The sequence below is a fragment of the Acipenser ruthenus genome, chromosome 17, assembly GCF_902713425.1.
Source record: "Acipenser ruthenus chromosome 17, fAciRut3.2 maternal haplotype, whole genome shotgun sequence".
NCBI lineage: Eukaryota > Metazoa > Chordata > Actinopteri > Acipenseriformes > Acipenseridae > Acipenser > Acipenser ruthenus.
Window position 1 is genome coordinate 13,311,670 of NC_081205.1, and position 26,064 is coordinate 13,337,733.

Here is a 26,064-nt window from a genome sequence, read left to right on the forward strand (position 1 = left end):
ACCCTGCTGCACTGTAGAATGTGTGGTTTATTACAGACCTCATTTATGCATTAGGTTTCCTTTCATAACACTTTCCATTACATTCATTTATGTGCTGTTATATGAACCAATACGGACATCATGTGTACCACTGAATCCATTTCAAGCCATGTTTGTAATGAGTATTCAAATATCTGTAATAGCACGCTTCCTACTGGAATTGCAGGGCAGGCTTGCTGTTGCTGCTCCTACATTGTGATCCCACAACGGGCTGGGAAAAAAACAATGATGGCACCTGCTGGTGGAAATAGGCTATGAAAACATTTTTTTTTTTTAAAGCCATAGGCTGACCATCTTTAAACTTCTCCAGAAACAATGATAAAGCGCTGTTTGCTTATTCAGCACATTCCAACATGCACAACAAAGTGTTGGGAACATTTACAGCTGGTTTCACAGACCCTAACGTAGCAGTGCTAGTTTAGTGCCCAAAATCAATACTAAATACAAGCATTTACTGACATGGGTTGGTCCTGCATGTCCCTCATATATTGTAAAATATTAATAGTCACTCCATTACATGCACTGGCCCAGATTAAAACCTTACTTTACTGTTAACTGAGCCAGATTCCCTCATGATTACAATATGTATCATTCCTGACCTTAACTGAACAGACTTTAAAGAATGCAACTTGTTTTCCCCACTTCCTTTCTCTTTTTTATTCTCTCATTAAATGCTGTACTTGTCAGGTTGTGTGCTTGGAATTAGTCCAGTTTATTAGCACTCACAATCAGTGTCCTTTATATATAAATAAGAAAAAAAAAAAACAAGAACACAATACTGCCACTGTCTTAAACAGAAGGCAACTTCCAAGGAAAGCAAACTGGGGGCTCGTCTGGTTGGCAGCCGTGCTGCCCCGTCACCCTGAAGGAGGCTTCTTCTGTGCCAGTTGATCCATCTGCCTCTGCCGCCGCTCCACAACATCCAGGAGCTTCTCGTTGTACTCTGCACGTTCTCGAGCACGCACCTCCTCTACATCTGGAAAGAACTTGTGTCTGCAGGAACAGACAGGACTGGAGTCACTACACACTGCTGGTGCTTCTGACAAGTGACAAGACCCTGCGCTGATTTGTGTGGAAGTGAGATGAGGCGATATTAGCATTGCTTACAGGAGTAAAGACAGCGCCATCTAGTGAACAGCTAAGTTAGATACAAGTGTCCTGCTGTAATTCTGGCAATAGACCACTGTGCACTGGATGGGGCTGATATTTACTAATATGTGTGTGTCAGTGTGTGTGCGTGTGTCAGTATGTGTGTGTCAGTCAGTGTGTGTGTTAGTGTGTGTGCATATTAGTGTCAGTGCCAGTGTGCGTTTGTCAGTGTCCATGCCAGTGTGTGCGTGTCAGTGTGTGTGTGTGTCAGTATATTCTACATTCATGCGTGTGTATATAATACAACAACAATATTTGAGCAATAGCAATAAGAACCAGTCTGAATGATTGCTATCATAAAACACATATATAGCTTCTACATTCATCTAATTGCTAAACATGTGATGTTTTTATCCAGACAGTGCCTGCTGGATTGTCAGCAATGGCTTTCTTCGTATTTATTACAATTCCCTGTACTTGCTGCACACTAGCTCACCAGCTGCTGTCGTTTCCAGCAGGGCAGTGTACTGTAAGCATGTATGATTACCATACCTAATTTCATTCATTACAATTACCATATTCCTGAATGCTATACACACTGAAAATCCAACATGCACAAGTAAGAAACACTGAAACGTATAGTTATACACACATCCATGACGGGGGCACGCCGAGTTCGTTTCAAGGCAGGTAACATCGTTAATGTGTAGTGCGGTGGGTATATGTTTAACCCCAAAGCATGCAACTCTGTGTGTGTATCAATCCCAAAGAGCCACTCTATGTATGCATCAACCCCAAAGCATGCGACTCTGTGTGTGTATTAACCCCAAAATAACGCTATAGTTACAAGACCGTGCTATTTGTGTTCTTCATAAACGAGTATAAAAGGGCTACTGTAATGGCATTATGGAGCAAATGGGAGCCACGACCCTACCGTGTTATAACTGATTCCGCACTATAACGAGGCGCGTTATAACGGGTGAGCACTGTGTGTGTGTGTGTATATACAGTGCCCTCCATAAGTATTGGGACAGTGAAGTCAAAATTGCTATTTTTGCTGTACACTCAAGCAATATGAAAATACGAGTAAAAGATTAATATGAGGCAAAAGTACAGAATGTCACCTTTTATTTCTGGTGGTTTCAAGACATACATGCTTTACCAACTAAGAATAACAGCACTTTTAGAGTTCCATCCCCCCATTTTATGTGAGCATAAGTATTGGGACAATTCAACTTAAAGCAAATATAAGAAGTATAAAAGCTAGTATTTAGTCGCAAATCTCTTGCATGCAATAACAGCAGTGAGTCTGTGACCCATTGACATCACCAAACTCTTGGTATCGTCTTTTGAGATGCTTTGCCAAGCCTTTACTGCAGCCATTTTCAGCTGTTGCTTGTTTTGAGGAGTTTCTGACTTCAGTCTCCTCTTCAGCAAGTGAAATGCATGTTCAAATTGAATTTAAATCAGGAGATTGACTTGTCCAGTCTTAAACTTTCCACTTTTTCCCCCTGATGAACTCCTTGGTTGCGTTGGCAGTGTGTTTTGGGTCATTGTCCTGTTGCATTGTGAAGCACCGCCCAATGAGTCTGGTGGCATTTTCTTGTAACTTGGTAACCAAGATGCTTCTGTACACTTCTGAAGTCATTCTGCTGCTGCCATCATTCGCTACATCATCAATAAAGATGAGTGAGCCTGTTCCGGAGGCAGCCATGCATGCCCATGCCATGACACTACCTCCACCATGCTTCACAGATGAGGTGGTATGCTTTGGATCATCTACAGTTCCTTTTTTTCTCCACACTTTTGCCTTCCCATCACTTTGATAAAGGTTAATCTTCGTCTCATCTGTCCATAAAACTCTGTTCCAAAACTGTACTGGCTCATCTCTGTACTTTTTAGCAAATTCTAATCTGGCCTTTCTGTTTTTGGTGCTGATCAGAGGTTTGCATCTTGCAGTGTAGCCTTTGTAATTCTGCTGCCGAAGTCTTCTGCGACCAGTAGATTGTGACACTTTCACCCCAGCATTCTGGAGGTTGTTGGTGATTTCACTGACACTTATTTTAGGGTTGTTTTTCACAGCTCTGGTCATTTTTCTGTCATCAACGGCTGTTGTTTTCCTTGGCCAACCTGGTCGTTGCCGATTGCTGAAGACACCAGTGGTTTCTTTCTTTTTCAGGACTGTTGATTTGGCTATGCCCAACTTTTGTGCTATGGTTCGAATTTAGTTCCTCTTTTCTTTTAGCATCCAAATCACTTGCTTTTCTTTCATAGACAGCTCCCCAGTCTTCATGTTGGATTATTCCTACCAACACCAAATGCAGACTCCAAAGGCAAAAGCAAAGGATAGAACTGAGACTACACATTCACAGCTCTTTTATGTGTGAACAATCAATGCAACAGGAAACACCTGATCAATTAGAAACACCTGTGAGCCAAATGTACTTATGCTCACATAAAATGGGGGGGATGTAACTCTGAAAGTGCTGTTATTCTTAGTTGGTAAAGCATATATGTGTTGAAACAACCAGAAATAAAAGGTGACATTCTGTACTTTTGCCTCATATTCATCTTTTAATCGTATTTTCATATTGCTTAAGTGTACAGCAAAAATAGCAATTTTGACTTCACTGTCCCAATACTTAAGGAGGTCACTGTATATATTGTATACTTGAGTAAACTCCATGGACCATTGGGTGTGCCTGCACAGGAGGCTGAATTGATTTACTGTGTTTCAACATTGTTCCTTGCAACACGTGACTCTACTTGTCTGGTACTATGTAACTTGGTACAGATACCTCAGGTGACAGCGTTGACAATAATTACCCCTTCTGCCCTGGCTACAGCACTGACTGGAAATAAAGTACTGCAGTCAAATTCTACAACAGGTATGTAACAATTCTTTAATCACAATATTTTAACTGAATAACATATCTCTGTTGATTTGTATTATCTAATATTATTTTATATGAGAACATTTTGTTCTTATTACAGATTCTCTTTGTGACATCACATACTTAAGCCATAGTACGCCCACACAAATGAGTGTATCTGAATTGCCAAACAACAGTACACCAGTAAGAGGCGCTAGTGATGCAACTCCCCAGCCAGCACTTGCCAATGACAACAGTCTGAATGGTTGTTTCTTGCCTGTGAAGAAAATCTATGAACTTCTTTCTGTGCCTTCTACCTTGAAAGCTGAGCTGAAAGAACGTAAAGAAGACTTACATGAGAAGACAAAATGGCAAACGGACTGGGTTCCCTGATGACTGTGGTGTACGGTATAGTAACAGTTCAAGAACAACAAAGACTTACTATGTGTTACTGGATATGTTCCTGCGACTGTAAACTGTAAACATACAGAATGGGAAGTTTTGTAAACTGAAAAACAAAGAATGGTTACCACTGGAACCACAACCACCACCTTCAGAAATTGTGACTTTGTGCCGATTTTATTGCGATCTCAAGCGAGAACAATGCTATCAAAAGCATGCGAGTTGGATCGAAAGTGGAGAATATGTGGGAATATCTTGGGACATTTCCAGATCATGGTAATGCCAGGAGGACTACAGCTGAATATGTTCAAACTACGTTCAAAGACGGTGGAGCAGCAAGACCAAGCTTTTCAGAACTTTATGAAAGCAAGAATACCACGTTCACAGAAAATCTTCGAGGCAAATTAGAGATCCTGAAGATGGCACAGGTTGCCAGAAAACCAGGCCAGCGGAAGCGGACAAAAAACACACGCACACATCCAAATTTAGGGTTGAAGGAATTATGGAGACTTCACCATTAGGATGTACCTAATGCAGCGAGCATGCCTTCCAACCACTGACATCTTAATCCCCTAAATTCAATGGAGCAGTGACAAAGCGTGTTTCATTGTGCAATGTTGCTTTATTATTGCATTTATTGTTTGGTTATTGTGTTATATTATTAGCTCAAAGAGCCAGCTGCCCAACGTTTCGATATGTTGTACATATCTTTCTCAAGGGAGCACGTGTTTGAATCAAAACATTGGAGGTATTTATAGGTTTTTGATAGAATGACATCGACTTGTTATTGTTTATATTCAAAGCCATGATTTATTCTTACATGATGTAATGGTGTTCTATATATTGCGACATCATTTTTTCATTTAAATCTGTATTAATTCTAATTAACATTAGTTTATAACTCATATTATCATTATGGCTCTGAGGATCAGCCTTGATTTGGCCTCCCCAGCGCATCAGCATGCACAACTTTTGAATGCACTTTGTTTTTTATTTATTTAAATGTTATATATTTATTGGAGTTAATTCGTTCATTCTTTTCTGTTGAGTCCAGCTGGGATAATCGTGTTCAGTCTATTTATCCATTTACTTTCTTTTTATTCTTCTATATGTTGCTTTGTCTAATTTTAGCTGTTCTAAGACTATAAACTTTACATCATGTATGTCATGTCCTTGACTGGTGAAGTGCTGTACTATTGGTTATATATATATATATATATATATATATATATATATATATATATATATATATATATATATATATACATACATACATACATAAATGGAAAATGTCATAGGTGCACTCAAATGCTTAGTAAATTAATGAGGTGCTGGCCAAAGCAAGACAACAGTATCGTATCAAAAATGTGTATAATCAGCCGCACACTCACCATGTCATTTAAAAGACGGACATGACCCGTTATCTTCAAAATTCAGTTAATTTTATTTATATAAAAAACTTAAAAAGAACAAACAAACAACGCGTTTCAGCACGTCCGTGCCTTCACCAGGTTACCTTGTTTGTGATATAATTATATCTTTGTTGTAATTTACTATATTTTGCTTTATTTTTTTCCTGTTTGCAGGGTTCATTTTCTGCGTTTTTTTGTTGCTGTAAATAGTGAGACCCTGTATATTTAATGATTACCCTTGTCCAGTCCCCAGTGCCCAGTGCCCACCTGTTTAAGAAAGCGGACGCCAGTCCAACGAGGATCGTACCGAAAAGTACTGGCTTGCCGAACCGCTTGGCGGCAGATAGCTGGCTCTGTTTCATGACAGGATTGCCGGCAGACCCGAGCAGTGGCGCTTCGTGTACTCGGTTCAGAAACACTGGTACAGCACGCACAACTTTCTCACTGACCTCCAATCACTCCCAACACACAGCTTCCTGGTTCTCACTTTATTATTAACCCCACTGAAACAACGGTTCTTTTGCAGATGTGATTACAATTATCACGCGCCGTTCTCATATCATATCACCCAAGATGATTTAGCTATCACAACAAACAATCTCGGACTATCTTCCGTTACATTGATATAAGAATCTTTCTTTCTAATCGCATAATAATGTCTTTCGCCTGGACTCACATTCGTCATGTTGTTGTACCACTTCCTGACGGAGCACATAAGCAATGGGACGGAATTCAAAGCGTCCTATTAACACAAGAGACATCGCTAGATACACAGAAATAGGCACTAATAGTAATACAGTGAATGGAGGGCTTAAAGACAGAATACTATTCTGAATAGTATTAGTAAACGAAAGCGAATCAACTGCTGGTGGTTACCTCACGGTAAGTCTAGTTATAGTTAAACTGAGGAGTCAATCTAATCTGATTACTGATGCTCGACTAGTATGGTTTAATGTCACTTTCTAAACAATTTGTGCAAAGCAACGAGTCAAGAAAAAGCACAGGAGCATAGAAAAAATAAATATATAAATGCCTTCTCATTTGCCGTGTTGTTTAATTTTGTAATATACCAGCGTCTAGATCATTTAAAAGGAAATCACATTGTATTAATAAAAAAGGTGGGAATAGTGTTTAGTGTAATAATGTTTTTATCCAAATAAACAGCTACAGTTAGTTGTGAAAAAGTCTTATCACTTATTTACTTTAGATTATTTGGTGTCAGTTCAACGTAAAAATATAAAGTACATATAGATGCTATGAAAGCAACGTCTCATACAGTTATACCAAATTGCTATTCAAATGTTTACCACGCACCTATGCACATATACAGTAACTAAATAAGTAGGTGCTTTAGAACTTCAACCTCTTTTCAAAGCAGACCCAGCCTTTGGACAGAACACACAGAGAATGATAGAGTAGATTAAACAGATAAAGAATATTAAACATCTGAGAAGCGGTTTGGCTCTTCGGTATCCCTGCCTGTGTATTAATGCCTGTGCGCTCACTCCCCAGCGTGGGTGAGGGTATCCCTGCCTGTGTGCTCACTCCCCAGCATGGGTGAGGGTATACCTGCCTGTGTCTCACTCCCCAGCGTGGGTGAGGGTATCCCTGCCTGTGTGCTCACTCCTCAGCGTGGGTGAGGGTATACCTGCCTGTGTCTCACTCCCCAGCGTGGGTGAGGGTATCACTGCCTGTGTGCTCACTCCCCAGCGTGAAGGTATCCCTGCCTGTGTGCTCACTCCCCAGCGAGGGTGAGGGTATCCCTGCCTGTGTATTAATGCCTGTGTGCTCACTCCTCAGCGTGGGTGAGGGTATCCCTGCCAGTGTATTCACTCCCCAGCGTGGGTGAGGGTATCCCTGCCTGTGTGCTCACTCCTCAGCGTGGGTGAGGGTATCCTTGCCTGTGTATTCACTCCCCAGCGTGGGTGAGGGTATCCCTGCCTGTGTGCTCACTCCCCAGCGTGGGTGAGGGTATCCCTGCCTGTGTATTAATGCCTGTGTGCTCACTCCCCAGCGTGGGTGAGGGTATCCTTGCCCCTGTGTATTAATGCCTGTGTGCTCACTCCCCAGTGTGGGTGAGGGTATCCTTGCCCCTGTGTATTAATGTCTGTGTGCTCACTCCCCAGTGTGGGTGAGGGTATCCCTGCCCATGTATTAATGCCTGTGTGCTCACTCCCCAGCGTGGGTGAGGATATCCCTGCCTGTGTATTCACTCCCCAGCATGGGTGAGGGTATCCCTGCCTGTGTGCTCACTCCCCAGCGTGGGTGAGGGTATCCCTGCCTGTGTGCTCACTCCTCAGCGTGGGTGAGGGTATACCTGCCTGTGTCTCACTCCCCAGCGTGGGTGAGGGTATCACTGCCTGTGTGCTCACTCCCCAGCGTGAAGGTATCCCTGCCTGTGTGCTCACTCCCCAGCGAGGGTGAGGGTATCCCTGCCTGTGTATTAATGCCTGTGTGCTCACTCCTCAGCGTGGGTGAGGGTATCCCTGCCAGTGTATTCACTCCCCAGCGTGGGTGAGGGTATCCCTGCCTGTGTGCTCACTCCCCAGCGTGGGTGAGGGTATCCCTGCCTGTGTATTAATGCCTGTGTGCTCACTCCCCAGCGTGGGTGAGGGTATCCTTGCCCCTGTGTATTAATGCCTGTGTGCTCACTCCCCAGTGTGGGTGAGGGTATCCTTGCCCCTGTGTATTAATGTCTGTGTGCTCACTCCCCAGTGTGGGTGAGGGTATCCCTGCCCATGTATTAATGCCTGTGTGCTCACTCCCCAGCGTGGGTGAGGATATCCCTGCCTGTGTATTCACTCCCCAGCATGGGTGAGGGTATACCTGCCTGTGTGCTCACTCCCCAGCGTGGGTGAGGGTATCCCTGCCTGTGTGCTCACTCCTCAGCGTGGGTGAGGGTATACCTGCCTGTGTCTCACTCCCCAGCGTGGGTGAGGGTATCACTGCCTGTGTGCTCACTCCCCAGCGTGAAGGTATCCCTGCCTGTGTGCTCACTCCCCAGCGAGGGTGAGGGTATCCCTGCCTGTGTATTAATGCCTGTGTGCTCACTCCTCAGCGTGGGTGAGGGTATCCCTGCCAGTGTATTCACTCCCCAGCGTGAGTGAGGGTATCCCTGCCTGTGTGCTCACTCCTCAGCGTGGGTGAGGGTATCCTTGCCTGTGTATTCACTCCCCAGCGTGGGTGAGGGTATCCCTGCCTGTGTGCTCACTCCCCAGCGTGGGTGAGGGTATCCCTGCCTGTGTATTAATGCCTGTGTGCTCACTCCCCAGCGTGGGTGAGGGTATCCTTGCCCCTGTGTATTAATGCCTGTGTGCTCACTCCCCAGTGTGGGTGAGGGTATCCTTGCCCCTGTGTATTAATGTCTGTGTGCTCACTCCCCAGTGTGGGTGAGGGTATCCCTGCCCATGTATTAATGCCTGTGTGCTCACTCCCCAGCGTGGGTGAGGATATCCCTGCCTGTGTGCTCACTCCCCAGCGTGGGTGAGGGTATCCCTGCCTGTGTGCTCACTCCCCAGCGTGGGTGAGGGTATCCTTGCCCCTGTGTATTAATGTCTGTGTGCTCACTCCCCAGCGTGGGTGAGGGTATCCCTGCCCATGTATTAATGCTTGTGTGCTCACTCCCCAGCGTGGGTGAGGGTATCCCTGCCTGTGTGCTCACTCCCCAGCGTGGGTGAGGGTATCCCTGCCCATGTATTAATGCCTGTGTGCTCACTCCCCAGCGTGGGTGAGGGTATCCTTGCCCCTATGTATTAATGTCTGTGTGCTCACTCCCCAGCGTGGGTGAGGGTATCCCTGCCCATGTATTAATGCTTGTGTGCTGACTCCCCAGCGTGGGTGAGGGTATCCCTGCCTGTGTGCTCACTCCCCAGCGTGGGTGAGGGTATCCCTGCCTGTGTGCTCACTCCTCAGCGTGGGTGAGGGTATCCCTGCCTGTGTATTCACTCCCCAGCGTGGGTGAGGGTATCCCTGCCTGTGTGCTCACTCCCCAGCGTGGGTGAGGGTATCCCTGCCTGTGTATTAATGCCTGTGTGCTCACTCCCCAGCGTGGGTGAGGGTATCCTTGCCCCTGTGTATTAATGCCTGTGTGCTCACTCCCCAGTGTGGGTGAGGGTATCCTTGCCCCTGTGTATTAATGTCTGTGTGCTCACTCCCCAGTGTGGGTGAGGGTATCCCTGCCCATGTATTAATGCCTGTGTGCTCACTCCCCAGCGTGGGTGAGGGTATCCCTGCCAGTGTATTCACTCCCCAGCGTGGGAGAGGGTATCCCTGCCTGTGTGCTCACTCCCCAGCATGGGTGAGGGTATCCCTGCCCATGTATTAATGCCTGTGTGCTCACTCCCCAGCGTGGGTGAGGGTATCCCTGCCCATGTATTAATGCCTGTGTGCTCACTCCCCAGCGTGGGTGAGGATATCCCTGCCTGTGTGCTCACTCCCCAGCGTGGGTGAGGGTATCCCTGCCTGTGTGCTCACTCCCCAGCGTGGGTGAGGGTATCCTTGCCCCTGTGTATTAATGTCTGTGTGCTCACTCCCCAGCGTGGGTGAGGGTATCCCTGCCCATGTATTAATGCCTGTGTGCTCACTCCCCAGTGTGGGTGAGGGTATCCCTGCCAGTGTATTCACTCCCCAGCGTGGGAGAGGGTATCCCTGCCTGTGTGCTCACTCCCCAGCATGGGTGAGGGTATCCCTGCCCATGTATTAATGCCTGTGTGCTCACTCCCCAGCGTGGGTGAGGGTATCCTTGCCCCTGTGTATTAATGTCTGTGTGCTCACTCCCCAGCGTGGGTGAGGGTATCCCTGCCCATGTATTAATGCTTGTGTGCTCACTCCCCAGCGTGGGTGAGGGTATCCCTGCCTGTGTGCTCACTCCCCAGCGTGGGTGAGGGTATCCCTGCCCATGTATTAATGCCTGTGTGCTCACTCCCCAGCGTGGGTGAGGGTATCCTTGCCCCTGTGTATTAATGTCTGTGTGCTCACTCCCCAGCGTGGGTGAGGGTATCCCTGCCCATGTATTAATGCTTGTGTGCTGACTCCCCAGCGTGGGTGAGGGTATCCCTGCCTGTGTGCTCACTCCCCAGCGTGGGTGAGGGTATCCCTGCCTGTGTACTCACTCCCCAGCGTGGGTGAGGGTATCCCTGCCTGTGTGCTCACTCCCCAGCGTGGGTGAGGGTATCCCTGCCCCTGTGTATTAATGCCTGTGTGCTCACTCCCGAGCGTGAAGGTATCCCTGCCCGTGTATTAATGCCTGTGTGCTCAATCCCCAGGGTGAAGGTATCCCTGCCCGTGTATTAATGCCTGTGTGCTCACTCCCCAGCATGGATGAGGGTATCTCTGCCCCTGTGTATTAATGCCTGTGTGCTCACTCCTCAGCGCAGGTGAGAGATGTTTCCGAGGAGAGGCGGCAGTGGTTCCCAGGGGTCAGACAGGTTTGAGTATCTGCAGGCCCTGGTCACTGAGTTCCAGGACACCGACAGCCAAGGTAGCATGACCTCTCTCCTCTCTCCGCAATTAGGACCAAAATTCACATTTACTCCTAAAAGTACTTGACACATATAATCTGTATTATACATCACAAAGGTTTAGAATAAAATGACAGGCTGTATAAAGATATCTACAGAATCTGTTGGGTAGCTCACTAAAGATTCACTCTACTTCACTTTCACAGACCTCGTTGGCACTAGTCTTGTTAATTTAGGTAAGGTAGTTAGTGGTAATCGGGGTCTGTAAATACTAACTCATTTTAAACATCCATAATGAACTGCCCATAAGTTATTCCCGATTGTGTTTAATGTAAATTATTGGGCCCTGTTTAGCACTGATGGAAGGGCAAAGCATATGCTCTAGGTAATAAAGGTGATAAAACCCATTTTGTTAATGACTTGCAGCCAGGAGCAGGTAACTTGTTATTTTGGTCAGTTCCTTGTTTTGTTGCTTTAATAATGGTTACTTTGTTTCCTCAGAGGCGAAGGAGCAGGTGCTGGCAAATCTGGCGAACTTCTCGTACAACCCGGCGAACTACGAGCACCTGCGGCGGCTGCAGGTCCCAGACCTCTTCCTGGACATGCTGACCGAGGACCAGGAGAACCTGGTGGAGTACGGCATGGGTGAGTGCAGCCAGCCTCGCCTGGAAAGACCAATCACAACACTGAGTACAGCCAGCCTCGCCCGGGGAGACCAATCACAACACCGAGTACAGCCAGTCTCACCCAGACAGACCAATCACAACACTGAGTACAGCCAGCCTCGCACAGACAGACCAATCACAATACTGAGTTCAGCCAGCCTCGTCCAGACAGACCAATCACAACACTGAGTACAGCCAGCCTCGCCTGGAGAGACCAATCACAACACTGAGTTCAGCCAGCCTCGTCCAGACAGACCAATCACAACACTGAGTACAGCCAGCCTCGCCCAGACAGACCAATCACAACACTGAGTTCAGCCAGTCTCGCCCAGACATATACCCCTCACAGCATGGACAGTACACCAGGGAAAAAATACAGTATAGACTGGTTTCACACTCCCTGATTAACCGTGCTAACTCCAGCCTCTGTATTTGTATTTTATTCTGCTAATAAACCGTACTATTCATTCTATTTAAACTGGCTGAGTCAGTGCAGTGCAGTGCATTATGTTCAGATAAAGGGGCATTCAGAACAGAAAATAGAAGGCACTTTTTTACACAGAATTGTGAGGGTCTGGAACCAACTCCCCAGTAATGTTGTTGAAGCTGAGACCCTGGGATCCTTCAAGAAGCTGCTTGATGAGATTCTGGGATCAATAAGCTACAAACAACCAAACGAGCAAGATGGGCTGAATCTTGTAAACTTTCTCATGTTCTTATAATTTCCCGCCTCTGAATAAAGTAGGCCTTTGGTCTCCAGCTACCCTCCGACGATCTGCGAGACTCCCGCAGCGTAAGCCGACCGAGCTGGACGGGCAGGCGGTAACAATATGTTAAGATTTTGAAGTCTGTGCAGGGAGTAAAGTAAACTTGGCACTGCTAGCTCTGTCCTTGCAGCAGTTGCTCTGGATGCATATTAGTCTTTAATATAATCATTCATTTCTGTTTGCAGGAGAACTAGCAGTTGTAATCTACTGTCTTTTTAAAGACACTGACACCTCTAGTTTTGTATTTCCAGTGGCAGCTGGGGATGTGTTTTAGTACCATTCTTTCCTAACACTCTTCTGTTTTGCAGGGGGACTGTGCAACCTATGCCTGGACAAAGTGAACAAGGCCTACATCCTCCAGAACCGGGGGGTAGAGTTGGTGACTGGCTGCCTGTCAAGCCCTCGTGAGGAGACAGTCCTGTCTGCCATCACTGCACTCATGTACCTGGTCACGCCCGCTGCCCGCTCGCAGATCACAGCACCCCCGGTGGTGGAGTGCATGGTGCGCTTCTCCCTCTCCGAAAACAAGAGGCTTAGCAACCTGGCTGAAGTCTTCCTGCAGGATTATTGCAGCCCCGAGCAGCTGGAGAGAGCTCGGAGCCTGCAGGAGCACAGTGCGCTGGGGATCCCTCTGCCCAGGGACTAGAGCAGAGAGACAGAGACACGGGGGCCCCCAGTCCTGCAGGCTTAGAGTACTGGTTAGTAAAGCGGTTGTGTTGGGTAACAAACAAAATCTGCGTTGGAGTGTCAGACCTTAATACCAGTCTCCCCATTGCAGTGCAGACTTTACTGCCAGTCTCACCATTGCAGTGGAAGGATCAGCGATACATCTCCCTGAGTGCAGCAGTATAACCAGGATGTTGAGTAAAGGTCTATAGGAGGTTTGTGTACTCAAGGTATTGTTTTCATGTGCCATGTTACCTGACTGTACAAACTGGTCTTTGTAAATAAGTGTATAATCTATGTATAATCTTACCTGTCATGTCAATTTAAATGATCAATAAAATGTTCAGGTTTTTTTTGCGTAATTCACTCGTGTGCCACGATATTGAATCTCTATAAAGCTGTGTATAATATGGGGACCCTTTTTGGAAGATTTAAATTCCTAGCCACTGTAATATAGTACAAATTATACTTTTTGTTTTCCAGCTAATTCAAAATGAAAGAATATTTAACGTATTTGTTACACTTTTAAGGCATATTTGAACATGAAAACCTATGCACTAATATACATTAAATATGAATAATGTCAAATGGCCATTTAACAGCACTGTACCTCTCTTCGTATTAATGAAGAAGCTTAAACAAGTGCATTAATAAACCCTGGATCAGCCCATTTGAACACATTTTAAAATAAACTTTTATTCAGATACAATAGCTAACCAAACAGTGAGTGACTTCACATGAAAAAAAGACATTTGCCGTGTTGTTTAAATAGACTCCACTCAAGGGTCAAGTACAATAGAGACCATTTCATTTTGTGTTACAGTTTTGTGCAAACATGTCGCACAATTAAAACAGATAAAGGACGACCCTGGAGCACTAATCTAAAAAAGAATCAAAGAGTAACAAGTGTTTGTTTCAGTGTCAGTGTTTCAGTTTCATTGTATGGTGCTTGCAATCACTCCGAGTGCTTATGGGATCCACCGCTCGGGTTCACTCTTACCTGGTTTGAGCATGTCAGGAGAATCCTAAGCGCCGGGCACTAGCAGGAACCTCAAAGTCTGCTATAGGCACATTTTGAGAAAAATATTCAAACGCAATATTGGAGCGACAGAACCCATGATTGCAAATACGTAAAATAGTAAGAAAACCGCTACTCCAATGACACAGAAGCTGGTTACTCTGAGAATCTCTAGTTTCTTGAGGAGGTAATTGTATCTTATTTCCAAAGTGACAATTTGATGTACTTGTCTTTTACTCTATGCTTCAACTCTTTGTGTGGAGGAAAGGTGCTATAAATACAAGTTCCACTCCTCCTTTTCCCTGAGTGTAAAGTTATTTACTTGTGTGATACAACTGTCTGTCCTGCCTGTAGCATATACCTAACCAGTGGCTTCACTCTGTCTCTCTCTTCAATGCTGGGTGCTGAAGTTTCCAGTGGCTCCTCTCTGTCTCTCTCCTCAATGCTGTGTGCTGATGTTTCCAGTGGCTCCTCTCTGTCTCTCTCCTCAATGCTGGGTGCTGATGTTTACAGTGGCTCCTCTATGTCTCTCTTCTCAGTGCTGATGTTTACAGTGGCTACTCTTAATTTGGCCTCCTCTTGCTGTCCAGGATGGCTCTCCAGTCATCGGCCCAGGACTGGAGTCTGCGCTGGGGGGGCTGAAGCTGCAGGTGCTGGTTGTGGCAGCAGGTGAAGAGGATGTGCTCCCAGCTGGGTGAGGCCTGCACCCCTGCAGAATCAACACAAGACAGGCCATCAGTGTGGACTGTCACAGCAGCATCAAATAAGCAGGGAAAATCTACCGCTGCCAGAAAGACCAATGTTGTGCCAGTGATCGTTTTATAGAAAACTTGCATCATCAGAATTAACATTTAATCATAGCGTATAGATTCACAATACATCCACAAAACCAGACTGCCGCTACACTGGCTGGGGGAGTTAGAAATACTAAAAGAAACTTAGCTACAAGTCTTGGGGAGCAATATGTATCTTGCAGTGTGTTACATAAAATACACCTTGTTAGATAAACATATACTTTAGAGAAACTGGTTACATAGACAGCTAGTATGAAGGCAATTTGGCATCAATATTAAGAAGCAGCCGGACGGCAGGAAAGCTTTAGTGTTCCCTACATTGGTGATTGCACTGTATTCTGTGTTAAAATTTCAAAGGAAAATAGACAAAAGCCCTTAACTCACAACTATAAAAAGCAATATAATTTTCAAAGGATAGACTAGTTACAATAATCAGCCAGGAGGGGATGAAGGGGAGGGGTTTGATTGCTATGTGCAAACTGTATAAGCTTTGGAGAATTCATGTATCTCAGAACACTGACTCGTGTGCTTGTGAGAAGAGCCTCCTGCATAATGTAATACAAACGATGAGCGTATCAAAGGACTTGAAATTTCCTTATTTTACCATCTACTTTATTTTTACTCACATTACTTTTCAACATAGGCTTTTTTTAAGCTTTTAATAACTACACATATAAGTAAGCTGCTTAATCAAAAACTGTGCTCTACATTTAGTAAGCAGACTAAATAGAGGAAGGTGAAGCTCTCATCATAGCACACTGTACCTGCCATTGTCCCTCACACTTCAGGAGCACCAAGGACAGTGTGTTGTACCTGCTTCAGTTTATCATTGAGATCTTGTGACCAGAGCATGAAGTCCCTGAATCCCCTCTGCAGACTCACCCTTGACCGGAGCATGAAGTCCCTGAATCCCCTCTGCAGACTCACCCTTGACCGAAGCATGAAGTCCCTGAATCCCCTCTGCAGACTCACCCTTGATACTATCCTTATCATCAATCAGCAGGTCAGCATGCACTATGGTCTTGTCCCGCGTCAAAATCAGCCGCTGCACAAACTCTGCACCAAGATGCTTTTCCACCCACAAAAACTGGTAAAAGAAAAAAAAATAATATTACAACATGTTGGATTCTAGACAAATCACTTGGCCTTGCAGTAGAGATTTTATTGTATTTTGTTTTTCCTAACATGCAGCACACATATGGCATGCAACTCAAAGGTATGATCAGTGTCCCTGGTGAAGAGTACTAACCAAGATTTTCAAACATGATTATCACTTGATGGGGTTATTGTGGATGCAGCTGGACTTATGTTTCATAACAATTATATATACACATTTATACATTATATATATCAAGCCAAGTACAAGGTTGTCCTGGAAGAAAACTTGCTTCCTTCTGCTCTGACAATGTTCCCCAACTCTGAGGATTGGTTTTTCCAGCAGGACAATGCTCCATGCCACACAGCCAGGTCAATCAAGGTGTGGATGGAGGACCACCAGATCAAGACCCTGTCATGGCCAGCCCAATCTCCAGACCTGAACCCCATTGAAAACCTCTGGAATGTGATCAAGAGGAAGATGGATGGTCACAAGCCATCAAACAAAGCCGAGCTGCTTGAATTTTTGCGTCAGGAGTGGCATAAAGTCACCCAACATCAATGTGAAAGACTGGTGAAAGACTGGTGGAGAGCATGCCAAGACGCATGAAAGCTGTGCTTGAAAATCAGGGTTATTCCACCAAATATTGATTTCTGAACTCTTCCTAAGTTAAAACATTAGTATTGTGTTGTTTAAAAATGAATATGAACTTATTTTCTTTGCATTATTCGAGGTCTGACAACACGGCATCTTTTTTGTTATTTTGACCAATTGTCATTTTCTGCAAATAAATGCTCTAAATGACAATATTTTTATTTGGAATTTGGGAGAAATGTTGTCAGTAGTTTATAGAATAAAACAAAAATGTTCATTTTACCCAAACACATACCTATAAATAGTAAAACCAGAGAAACTGATAATTTTGCAGTGGTCTCTTAATTTTTTCCAGAGCTATATATATATATATATATATATATATATAGCAGCAGGATGGCTGAGGGTAGATATTTCAGTCTACGGCTGGATAGGGCCTTATTCCCGTAGGCATGTTGGTAGGTAGAGGAGCTGGAGCTAATAAACACCCAGCCCTCACAGGCAGTCTGGTTCACTTTGTGAACTGGGACAAAGGTGCATGGGTCCAGCAGCATGGAAACAAACAACTGTTACAGAACAGGTCTAAACTTTTTCAAATTTACAGGGGAACGGTACAGCCGCCCGTGGTAAATTAGAGGATGTTTGTATTGGCAATCTGAAGCAGATTAAAAGTTTAGTTAGTCTCACCGAAGAGGAGATTGTTTTTTGTTTGATTTTAAAGGGTCAGATAAAGTCTGGCTCCAGTATATATTGAAAAAATAAACACACGCTACAGCGTTAAAATATATCCTTTGCATTGTCTCTGGTACCCCCACACTACAGCCCCATACAGCATCACAGTAGCCAACAGGAAAGGCGCTATATTATGAGAGGTGTGTGTGAAAATGTGACACAGGCAGGCTGGCAGATCCCCAGATTTAGTTACTCTCCATTACTTGTGCTGAAGAATGTCCTCACCAAGGTTACTTGCCTACACACAGGCACCAATACCCCCCAGCGGAGGGCGAGATGCATTGGAATGTCTTGGTTAGCACTCATTTTAAGACACAAAGAAAAGCAGCCCCTCTGTATTACCTTCTCCTGGACACAGTGTTCATACTGCAGGATCGGGCTGGTGCAGAGAAACACTTCTGTGCTGGACAGGAAGAGAGAATGAGAGATGGATTTACAATCAGAGCAACACACATTCAATACACATCAAACAATACAAATAAGCTTTCAGTACACAGCAAACAATACAACTGAGCTTTCAGTATTATGAACGGGTGGATGACCATGGTGTATTTAGTCTTGTAAAAATGCTAATGTAACAGCTTTAAGTACACACAGCAGGAGAGGTTCCTCCCTATATCCCAGACTATGATACTCTCAATAGCTTTCTCGATTGAATGTCCTTGCCAAGCATCGCAGAATCTAAATTTTTGGTCTGTAAATTAGTGATACAGAAACAATAGGCACTCTGCTTCGACACTAATTAATTTCAAACCCTGTTTATGGCCTCTTCGCAACCATCTCTAGACAGAACCTTGAGCTCAGTCTGTCAGTTTATATCCTCTCTGTTGTTTCCTCCCTTTACCGGTGTTAGTGGAGGGGCTACAGACTGCTCAGGTAAATCAGACGCAGTCAAATGGGTAACTGACATTTCTTGATTAAACTCGTCGTTCTCAAGGAAATAGGAGTCCAAATCAAAACAACAATAGAAATTTTAAATGACATTTTCAAGTGGTTATAATACACGTACAGGTGGCAGTATTGTTTGAACTACCGACATGCAGCTCCATCCTGAACTTTTTAATGGTCCAGTGGTTAAAGAAATGGGCTTGTTACCAGGAGGTTCCGGTTTCAATCCCAGCTCAGCCACTGACTTTGTGTGTGTGACCATGAGCAAGTCACTGAACCTCCTTGCGCTCCGTCCTTTGAATGAGACGTAAAAGCGAGGTCCTATTGTAAGTGACTCTGCAGCAGCAGTTGTGATGCATAGTTCACCCTCTAGTCTGTAAGCTGCTTTGGATAAAAGTGTCTGCTAAATGAAAATTAATAAATAATATCAGCAGCACAGTACTGGATTGGACTGTAAATAAAGTCCCATCAATATCAATATTTATGTTATATAGCGCCTTTCAAAAGGCTAGGATGTGATTTCTAAACAATGTGGATGCATGTGTCATACAGAATCAGACGAATAAGGCATTCAAAACTAGTCCCAATGAGCATGTTATCCGACTCAAGTGTGAACAAAATTATATCCCATGCTAGATATACCCACTCTTCTGGTATGTATAATAATATCCACACACACACACACACACACACACACACACACACATACATTATATATATATATATATATACACATATATATATATATATATATATATATATATATATATATATATATATATATATAATATATATAAAATATAAATCCGGCTCTGCACTCAATTTGTCGATAAAAGTATTTTTATTTTCATATTACAAAAGTCAGCAAGCTATAATGTTAACGCGTTTCGACAGTTTGTCTTCATCAAAACATTGTAAAACACCTATGTTTCCAACATTTTAAAGACTTCAAAGCCGAGACCACACCTTATATCAATAGTTTAACAATTAGTATCAAGTCATTTAGTCAATGGTCAGTTAATAAATCATTATTTTCAACAGGTGATTATAATTGCATCATGATAAAGGCACTTCACATCTTATAAAAACTATAGATCAATCTGATTAACTACTAAATACATGTTGTTAGATTAACAGACATAATTTGATATTGTCATTGAGACCCAAAGGTTCCAATGTATTCAAAGTAAGAATCCAATGTGCTTCTCTTCGTAACAGAATGTTAACCTCATTCCCCCCTCTAGCTGGTACGTTTATCTTCTCCACACCCACAAATCTCAGTGATCCAAGGGAGTTGCTGTTTCTCTCTCTTTCTGTGGTTTTCTACAGTTAGGATTTTTTTTCCATATTTAATTCCCGGAACAAGGCATCCCAGTTTGGAGAGGAGTGGACAAATATTTTTTAGCGCTGGTATAAACTTTTGTTGATTATATATATATATATATATATATATATATATATATATATATATATATAAAATCAGGTGCGTAGCGTCCATTGAGGCAGCCGCCTCGGTAAGAATTCTTAATTGTGAAGACAAAAAAAGACAAAAAAAACCTAAACGTACCCACTTTTAGTGTAAAATTGAGATATATAAAATATTATTTTTAATTTCTTCACATTACTGTGATCTCGGGCTGTACAGACACTGGGGTATGTCAAATTCACGCCACAAAGACGTTTCTCATTAGTCAGTTTCCCAAGTTACTCTGTACTCTGGTTTACAGTGCAGCACTAACATGAAACGGAGAAAAAAAACAACCAATTACACATTTCTTTCTAAAGAAGCCAACTCTTGGTAAGAATCAATGTTAAGTGAATTTATCATTTATATTCGTTGTTTTTCCCCTGCGCAATGTGATGTTTAGCTGCAATATGTTTTGATAAATATTTTTTATTCCCCATGTAGAAATGTTTTAACACCAGTACAGCAAAAATCCAAGAACCTGTTTTTATGATGACATTAAATGTGTAGCTAACATGTGTAACTTTAACTGGACAGTCAGCTCGGCCAAGTATCACCTACCTGCTATAGCATAGCGTTTTATTCTAGGATAGTGGCTGTGTATTTGCATCTATAGTGACCCAGCCTGTGCGCTAGGCAGCACCGGGACCTCAGTGACCGGTTTCCCCCGCCTGAAGTACTGTACTACTTCCTATCGTCGATTTATACTGACAAAAGAATATTAGAATTGATTGAGAAACTGTGTAAACGTTCAAAGGAGATCTAGCATTCAAAGGTGGGAACATCACATTATTATTATTATTATTATTATTATTATTATTGATGAATACCTTGTCAAAGTACTATAGAGTCATACAAATATTGTACACAAACAGCACCAGTCCCAGCAGTGTCAGTACCAGACCCAGCTGTGTCAGCACCAGTCCCAGCAGTATCAGCATCAGTAACATTGTCAGCACCAGTCACAGTGTCAGCACCAGTCACAGTGTCAGCATCAGTCAGTGTGAGCACCAGCCAGTGTGAGCACCAGTCGTACCGGTCAGCAGCAGTTACCAGTTCCAGCAGTGTAAGGCAACTTAAGTAACAGTGAACCAAATGCATGTCAATAAAGGTATGAACCCATCTACTTATTAATATTGATGTTATATTCTTGTCCTTTTAAAATCACATATTTCTGACAGTGTGAATATGGTAATTCTAGGTTGCTGTAGTTTTGCTGGGAGACAATTAGTTTTAATAATATGGGTCATCAAATTTTAACATTAACATCATCATCCAAGGGACTTAACATTGCTTTGCAGTTTGCAAAAAGTTTCCAGGCTTTATAAGATGATAACTTTTACCTTTGTAACATGAACAGGATCTGCAAGAGGTTTGTTCAACTTTTTTTTATTTATTTATTTTTTTTGCCAATATATATTGTAGCAGAGTAGGGGGAGGAGAGAGGAAGAAGTAGTCCTTAAGGTGTAGTACAGGACTACATCCCCCAGAAAGCCTTGGGGTTAGAATTAGAGCCAGCATGGGAAACACCTGTCTAATGGAATGAGGAACACCTGTCTGTAATTAAGTAGGCAGGTAACCAGGCCAGTAACCAGGCCAAAGTGTCTGTGTGAAGCCTGGATAATACCTGTGTGAAGAGACCTGGAGGAAGGCATGGTGAATATTATGTGCACTGTGTGGAACTTGTTTTTGTAACCGATAAATGGCTTAGCCGTCTGGCTGACGGTTTAGGACGTAGTTAAAAGTTTAGTTCGCACTCCAAAGAAGGAGTTAGGTTTTTATTTTGTTTTATTTGTGTTAATAAAAGTGCACGGAAAAGCTTTAAAACTACAGGTCTGTCTCAGAACTGCTAGTTATGCTGTCTGTATTGATCTCTCTCTCACTTTCTCAGGTTGCTCATCTCCTTCATGGCTTCAATGGCTCCTGAGATTGGCTTAAGATCCAGGAAGAAGCCCGGTGACTCGTAGACACTCGATAGCTTGGGCTGGAAAACAACAAAAGGGCTTTAGCAACACAGGACAGTGACAACTACATGATGTACACCAGAGCTTCTCAAACTCGGTCCTGGGGACCCCCTGTGACTGCTGGTTTTCATACCAACCAAGCTCTCAATTACTGAACCCTTAAATGAACTAGTAATTTGCTTAATTAGACCTTTTTACTTGTTTTCAGCTATAAAATGTTATTGAAATTGAAACTTGAACTATGCAACTGTTCAAGAGCTGAAAACAAGTACAACGGTCTAATTAAGCAAATTACTAGTTCAATTAAGGGTCTAGAGGTAAGAGTAACAGAGCTCGGTTGGCATGAAAACCAGCAGACACAGGGGGTCCCCAGGACCGAGTTTGAGAAGCCCTGATGTACACAAACCACGGCCACCACACAACCCCTGAAAATGCACACTAACCACAGGAACACCTGGACATCCATACTAACCAGAACACCTGAACATGCACACTAACCAGAGGAACACCTGAACATGCACACTAACCAGAGGAACACCTGGACATGCACGCCAACCAGGGGAACACCTGGACATGCACGCCAACCAGGGGAACACCTGGACATGCACGCCAACCAGGGGAACACCTGGACATGCACGCCAACCAGGGGAACACCTGGACATGCACGCCAACCAGGGGAACACCTGGACATGCACGCCAACCAGGGGAACACCTGGACATGCACGCCAACCAGGGGAACACCTGGACATGCACGCCAACCAGGGGAACACCTGGACATGCACGCTAACCAGGGGAACACCTGGACATGCACGCTAACCAGGGGAACACCTGGACATGCACGCCAACCAGGGGAACACCTGGACATGCACGCCAACCAGGGGAACACCTGGACATGCACGCCAACCAGGGGAACACCTGGACATGCACGCCAACCAGGGGAACACCTGGACATGCACGCCAACCAGGGGAACACCTGGACATGCACGCCAACCAGGGGAACACCTGGACATGCACGCCAACCAGGGGAACACCTGGACATGCACGCCAACCAGGGGAACACCTGGACATGCACGCCAACCAGGGGAACACCTGGACATGCACGCCAACCAGGGGAACACCTGGACATGCACGCCAACCAGGGGAACACCTGGACATGCACGCTAACCAGGGGAACACCTGGACATGCACGCTAACCAGGGGAACACCTGGACATGCACGCTAACCAGGGGAACACCTGGACATGCACGCTAACCAGGGGAACACCTGGACATGCACGCTAACCAGGGGAACACCTGGACATGCACGCCAACCAGGGGAACACCTGGACATGCACGCTAACCAGGGGAACACCTGGACATGCACGCTAACCACGGGAACACCTGAACATGCACACTAACCAGAACACATGAAGCTCTTGTAACAAACACATTAAGAATAATAAAAACAAGTCCCTTAAATGTTCTGCATTTTGTTTTCAGTTTATTTTTTGTCCCGCAACAACTGAGGCCTCAACACACAGGAGACTGTTCCCAGTGAGCTCTCCATTAACACAGCATGCAGCTTCATCAGGGCAGTCCACCAGACACACTGCAGTCAAGTCCAAGCCCCCAGTTACACATGATCAACTATTGTTTTGTAGCAGGTGACTTGATCTCGAAAGCTTGTGGTTTATATATATGTACAGTACTAAAAAAAAAAACGAGTCTAACAACATAATACTGTGGTTAGAACCACTAAAGTACGAAAGAGGGTTTACTAACAGCAAACCACACTTTACCATTGTATCATCTATCTTACATGGTTTTCTGTACAATGCATCACATGAAAAGCTACACACTGTTCAAATGTATCTGGTATAAGAGCCTTGCATATGTATCGTTACTGTATCACATTAGTCACTGACATGTTGCCACTGTATCAGACACATACACATGCAACAGTAAGTTGCTGTAGGCCTGTTTATTGGGTAAACAGCAAAGGGTATTACAATTTTGATTATAAATGCGCGCTACTGTACATCGTGGCACACAGTTACAGTTACAGTACTACAATATTTAAATAAAAAGTAGGCTACGTTTTAGTTTCGTTTCCTTACCCCCAGCTCCGGACTGATCTGTCTGTATTGATCCCGGGCCAAGAAGCCTCTTCTTTCGCTCAGCTCAATAAAAGGTTCTCCTGGGTAGCGTTCACGGTACTTTCGCAGCAATGCGCCCTCGAAATCTGCCAGGACCCCGTCCATATCGACCAGAACCCGAACCGAACCGGACCCCGACATCGTCCAGCAGCACCAAAGCGACACGAGGGCAGCTTGCACAAACAGACGTCTCCCCGGTCGGAGGCTCGCACAGTGCCTCAGGGCAGGGGACTCAAAGCAGGGAGGGCGTTTGGACTCTGCCGCTGGTCAACCGATACGAGTCTGAATGTATCCAGGACCACTTAAAGTCTCGTGTCTCTGATTTTCTAAACGCCAGCCAAGCAGGGGGCGGAGCAGAAAATTAACTGTTTAATTCCCATATAAATCCTGCCAAAGAGAACGGGTCACGCCGGTAGTTTGCAGCGGGAGGAGGGGTGCTGCGGACCATGCGTTCATTGGTTGAGCCAGACAGCGGCGGGAAATGAGGAGAGGCAATATAAGGGGTGCATGAGTGACAGGTGGGGTGAGACAGTGAGCAGTGCTTACAAAGTTACCACGAAATGTGCCTGTTAGGACAACTGAGGAAGTCAGCACGAGTGACAGGTGGGGTGAGACAGTGAGCAGTGCTTACAAAGTTACCACGAAATGTGCCTGTTAGGACAACTGAGGAAGTCAGCACCTGTGGTCACTTTTTTTTAAAAGTAACAAAAACGCTTACTGCCAAACATGAACTGCTTTAGATGTGTAATGGCTGCAGTATAGGATACTGACCTTAGGTTTAGGGTTTTGGTGTTTGGAGAGGATTATTCATTGTTTTATTAACAATAGTATGATAACCAATCAGAGTGCAGAGTCCTGACAGGAACATTTAGTGGTACCTTTGTAAAGACAGCAGACAGTGACAGAGAGAGTGACAGCGAGTAGCGACTTGAGCGATAGATATATATATATATATATATATATATATATATATATATATATATATATATATAATATACTGTTTTGGTGGTGTGAATTCCGGCCCCTGACAGGCCCTCTGTTTATATATAGATAGATAGATAGATAGATAGGATAAGTGTCTGATAGCTTGACCTCAGTGCCACTCCGTAGATACTACTGTAAAATGACCAGCCCGCTATATTTATTTAGAACACGCAGTATTTTATGTAGTCTGATTGGTTCAAATCAATATGTGTACTCAATATTTGAAACGCATACTAAATAAAGCATTTTTGACCCGGATGGCCTTCCATACCATTCATACCACCATAGTCGCATGAGTTAAATGTGTTCGAAACGACCAATGTATAGGAAGAAAAAGAGCTGAGCTTATTTTGTCATGATCATTCTTCCATGATTACATTCATAAACTGAGATGGTTTAATGACGCTAATTACAACATTAAGACATTCAGAGCAGAATTAAAACCCGAATGCTCCTCACAGGCACTGTTCTGTTTGGTTTTCACAACCGTGGTACACTTCTTAGTTTAGAGCCTATGAAGTGTCTGATATCAGTGCACAACATTCATAGAACAATACAATAAAGCAGCACCTGATTCCTATGCAGGGATATATTGTATGATACTGTTAAAACCCTCCACCTTTCCAGAATGCCAGTATCGTTTAGCATCCTATTACGTGTGTTCTGCGTATCTATTTGTTGCTGTTGATGTTTATATCTTGATTTACCAGGCTTACCAAGATTAAGTTCTGAAAAAAAAGTTGAAAAATGAAATGAGGAATTTAGTTTGCAGCCTATGGCAGGGCAGTTTCTTTTTCCAAACAGAAGGGGGCAGTATTATATTGGAATATATATTGGAAAATATTTGATAATCTCTCTCTCTCTCTCTCTCTCTCTCTCTATTTTTTTAATGTTTGTATTTAATGTGCTATGCCCTGTATTTCATTGTATTCAATGTATTATGCATTGTTCCTCAGTATCTTGTAAAACGCTTTGTGATGGTGGTCTACTATGAAAGGCGCTATATGAAATAAATATTGATAT

The 26,064-nt window shown here is 44.0% G+C and overlaps 2 protein-coding genes and 1 long non-coding RNA gene across 4 annotated transcripts; 1 reads left to right on the forward strand and 2 right to left on the reverse strand.

Moving 5' to 3' along the window:
• Positions 1 to 7: 7 nt before the first annotated feature.
• Positions 8 to 6,327, reverse strand: LOC117423357 (uncharacterized). Its single transcript, XR_004547775.3, has 2 exons — positions 6,083 to 6,327; positions 8 to 1,032 (listed from the first exon to the last, which is right to left on the reverse strand). It is a non-coding gene; the product is annotated as an uncharacterized LOC117423357 (long non-coding RNA).
• A 118-nt stretch (positions 6,328 to 6,445) lies between these two features.
• Positions 6,446 to 13,738, forward strand: armc7 (armadillo repeat containing 7). Of its 2 annotated transcripts, none has more exons than XM_034038732.3 (4): positions 6,446 to 6,697; positions 11,186 to 11,294; positions 11,776 to 11,919; positions 13,015 to 13,738. In XM_034038732.3, the coding sequence occupies exons 2-4, from the start codon at positions 11,198 to 11,200 to the stop codon at positions 13,350 to 13,352; spliced, it is 579 nt and encodes a 192-aa protein (XP_033894623.1). In that variant the 5' UTR covers positions 6,446 to 6,697; positions 11,186 to 11,197; the 3' UTR covers positions 13,353 to 13,738. The 2 variants fall into 2 exon arrangements, with proteins under 2 accessions (XP_033894623.1, XP_033894624.1); XM_034038733.3 differs by having other exon boundaries at positions 11,191 to 11,294.
• A 310-nt stretch (positions 13,739 to 14,048) lies between these two features.
• On the reverse strand, positions 14,049 to 24,502 carry LOC117423126 (5'(3')-deoxyribonucleotidase, cytosolic type-like). Its single transcript, XM_034038578.3, has 5 exons — positions 24,019 to 24,502; positions 21,843 to 21,943; positions 17,949 to 18,009; positions 16,157 to 16,271; positions 14,049 to 15,099 (listed from the first exon to the last, which is right to left on the reverse strand). The coding sequence occupies exons 1-5, from the start codon at positions 24,196 to 24,198 to the stop codon at positions 14,954 to 14,956; spliced, it is 603 nt and encodes a 200-aa protein (XP_033894469.2). The 5' UTR covers positions 24,199 to 24,502; the 3' UTR covers positions 14,049 to 14,953.
• Between the last annotated feature and the right edge of the window lie 1,562 nt (positions 24,503 to 26,064).

Bases quoted from the DNA above. Each gene is read 5' to 3' on its own strand.
- armc7 (XM_034038732.3), top strand. From the start codon at position 11,198: ATGTTTCCGAGGAGAGGCGGCAGTGGTTCCCAGGGGTCAGACAGGTTT. The intron at 11,295-11,775 runs GTAGCATGACCT...TTGTTTCCTCAG, and splicing joins CCAGGACACCGACAGCCAAG to AGGCGAAGGAGCAGGTGCTG. The intron at 11,920-13,014 runs GTGAGTGCAGCC...TCTGTTTTGCAG, and splicing joins CCTGGTGGAGTACGGCATGG to GGGGACTGTGCAACCTATGC.
- LOC117423126 (XM_034038578.3), bottom strand. From the start codon at position 24,198: ATGTCGGGGTCCGGTTCGGTTCGGGTTCTGGTCGATATGGACGGGGTC. The intron at 18,010-21,842 runs GTGAGAGAGAGA...CTTCCTGTCCAG, and splicing joins GAGATGAGCAACCTGAGAAA to CACAGAAGTGTTTCTCTGCA. The intron at 15,100-16,156 runs GTGAGTCTGCAG...TTGATTCTGCAG, and splicing joins TGATAAGGATAGTATCAAGG to GGGTGCAGGCCTCACCCAGC.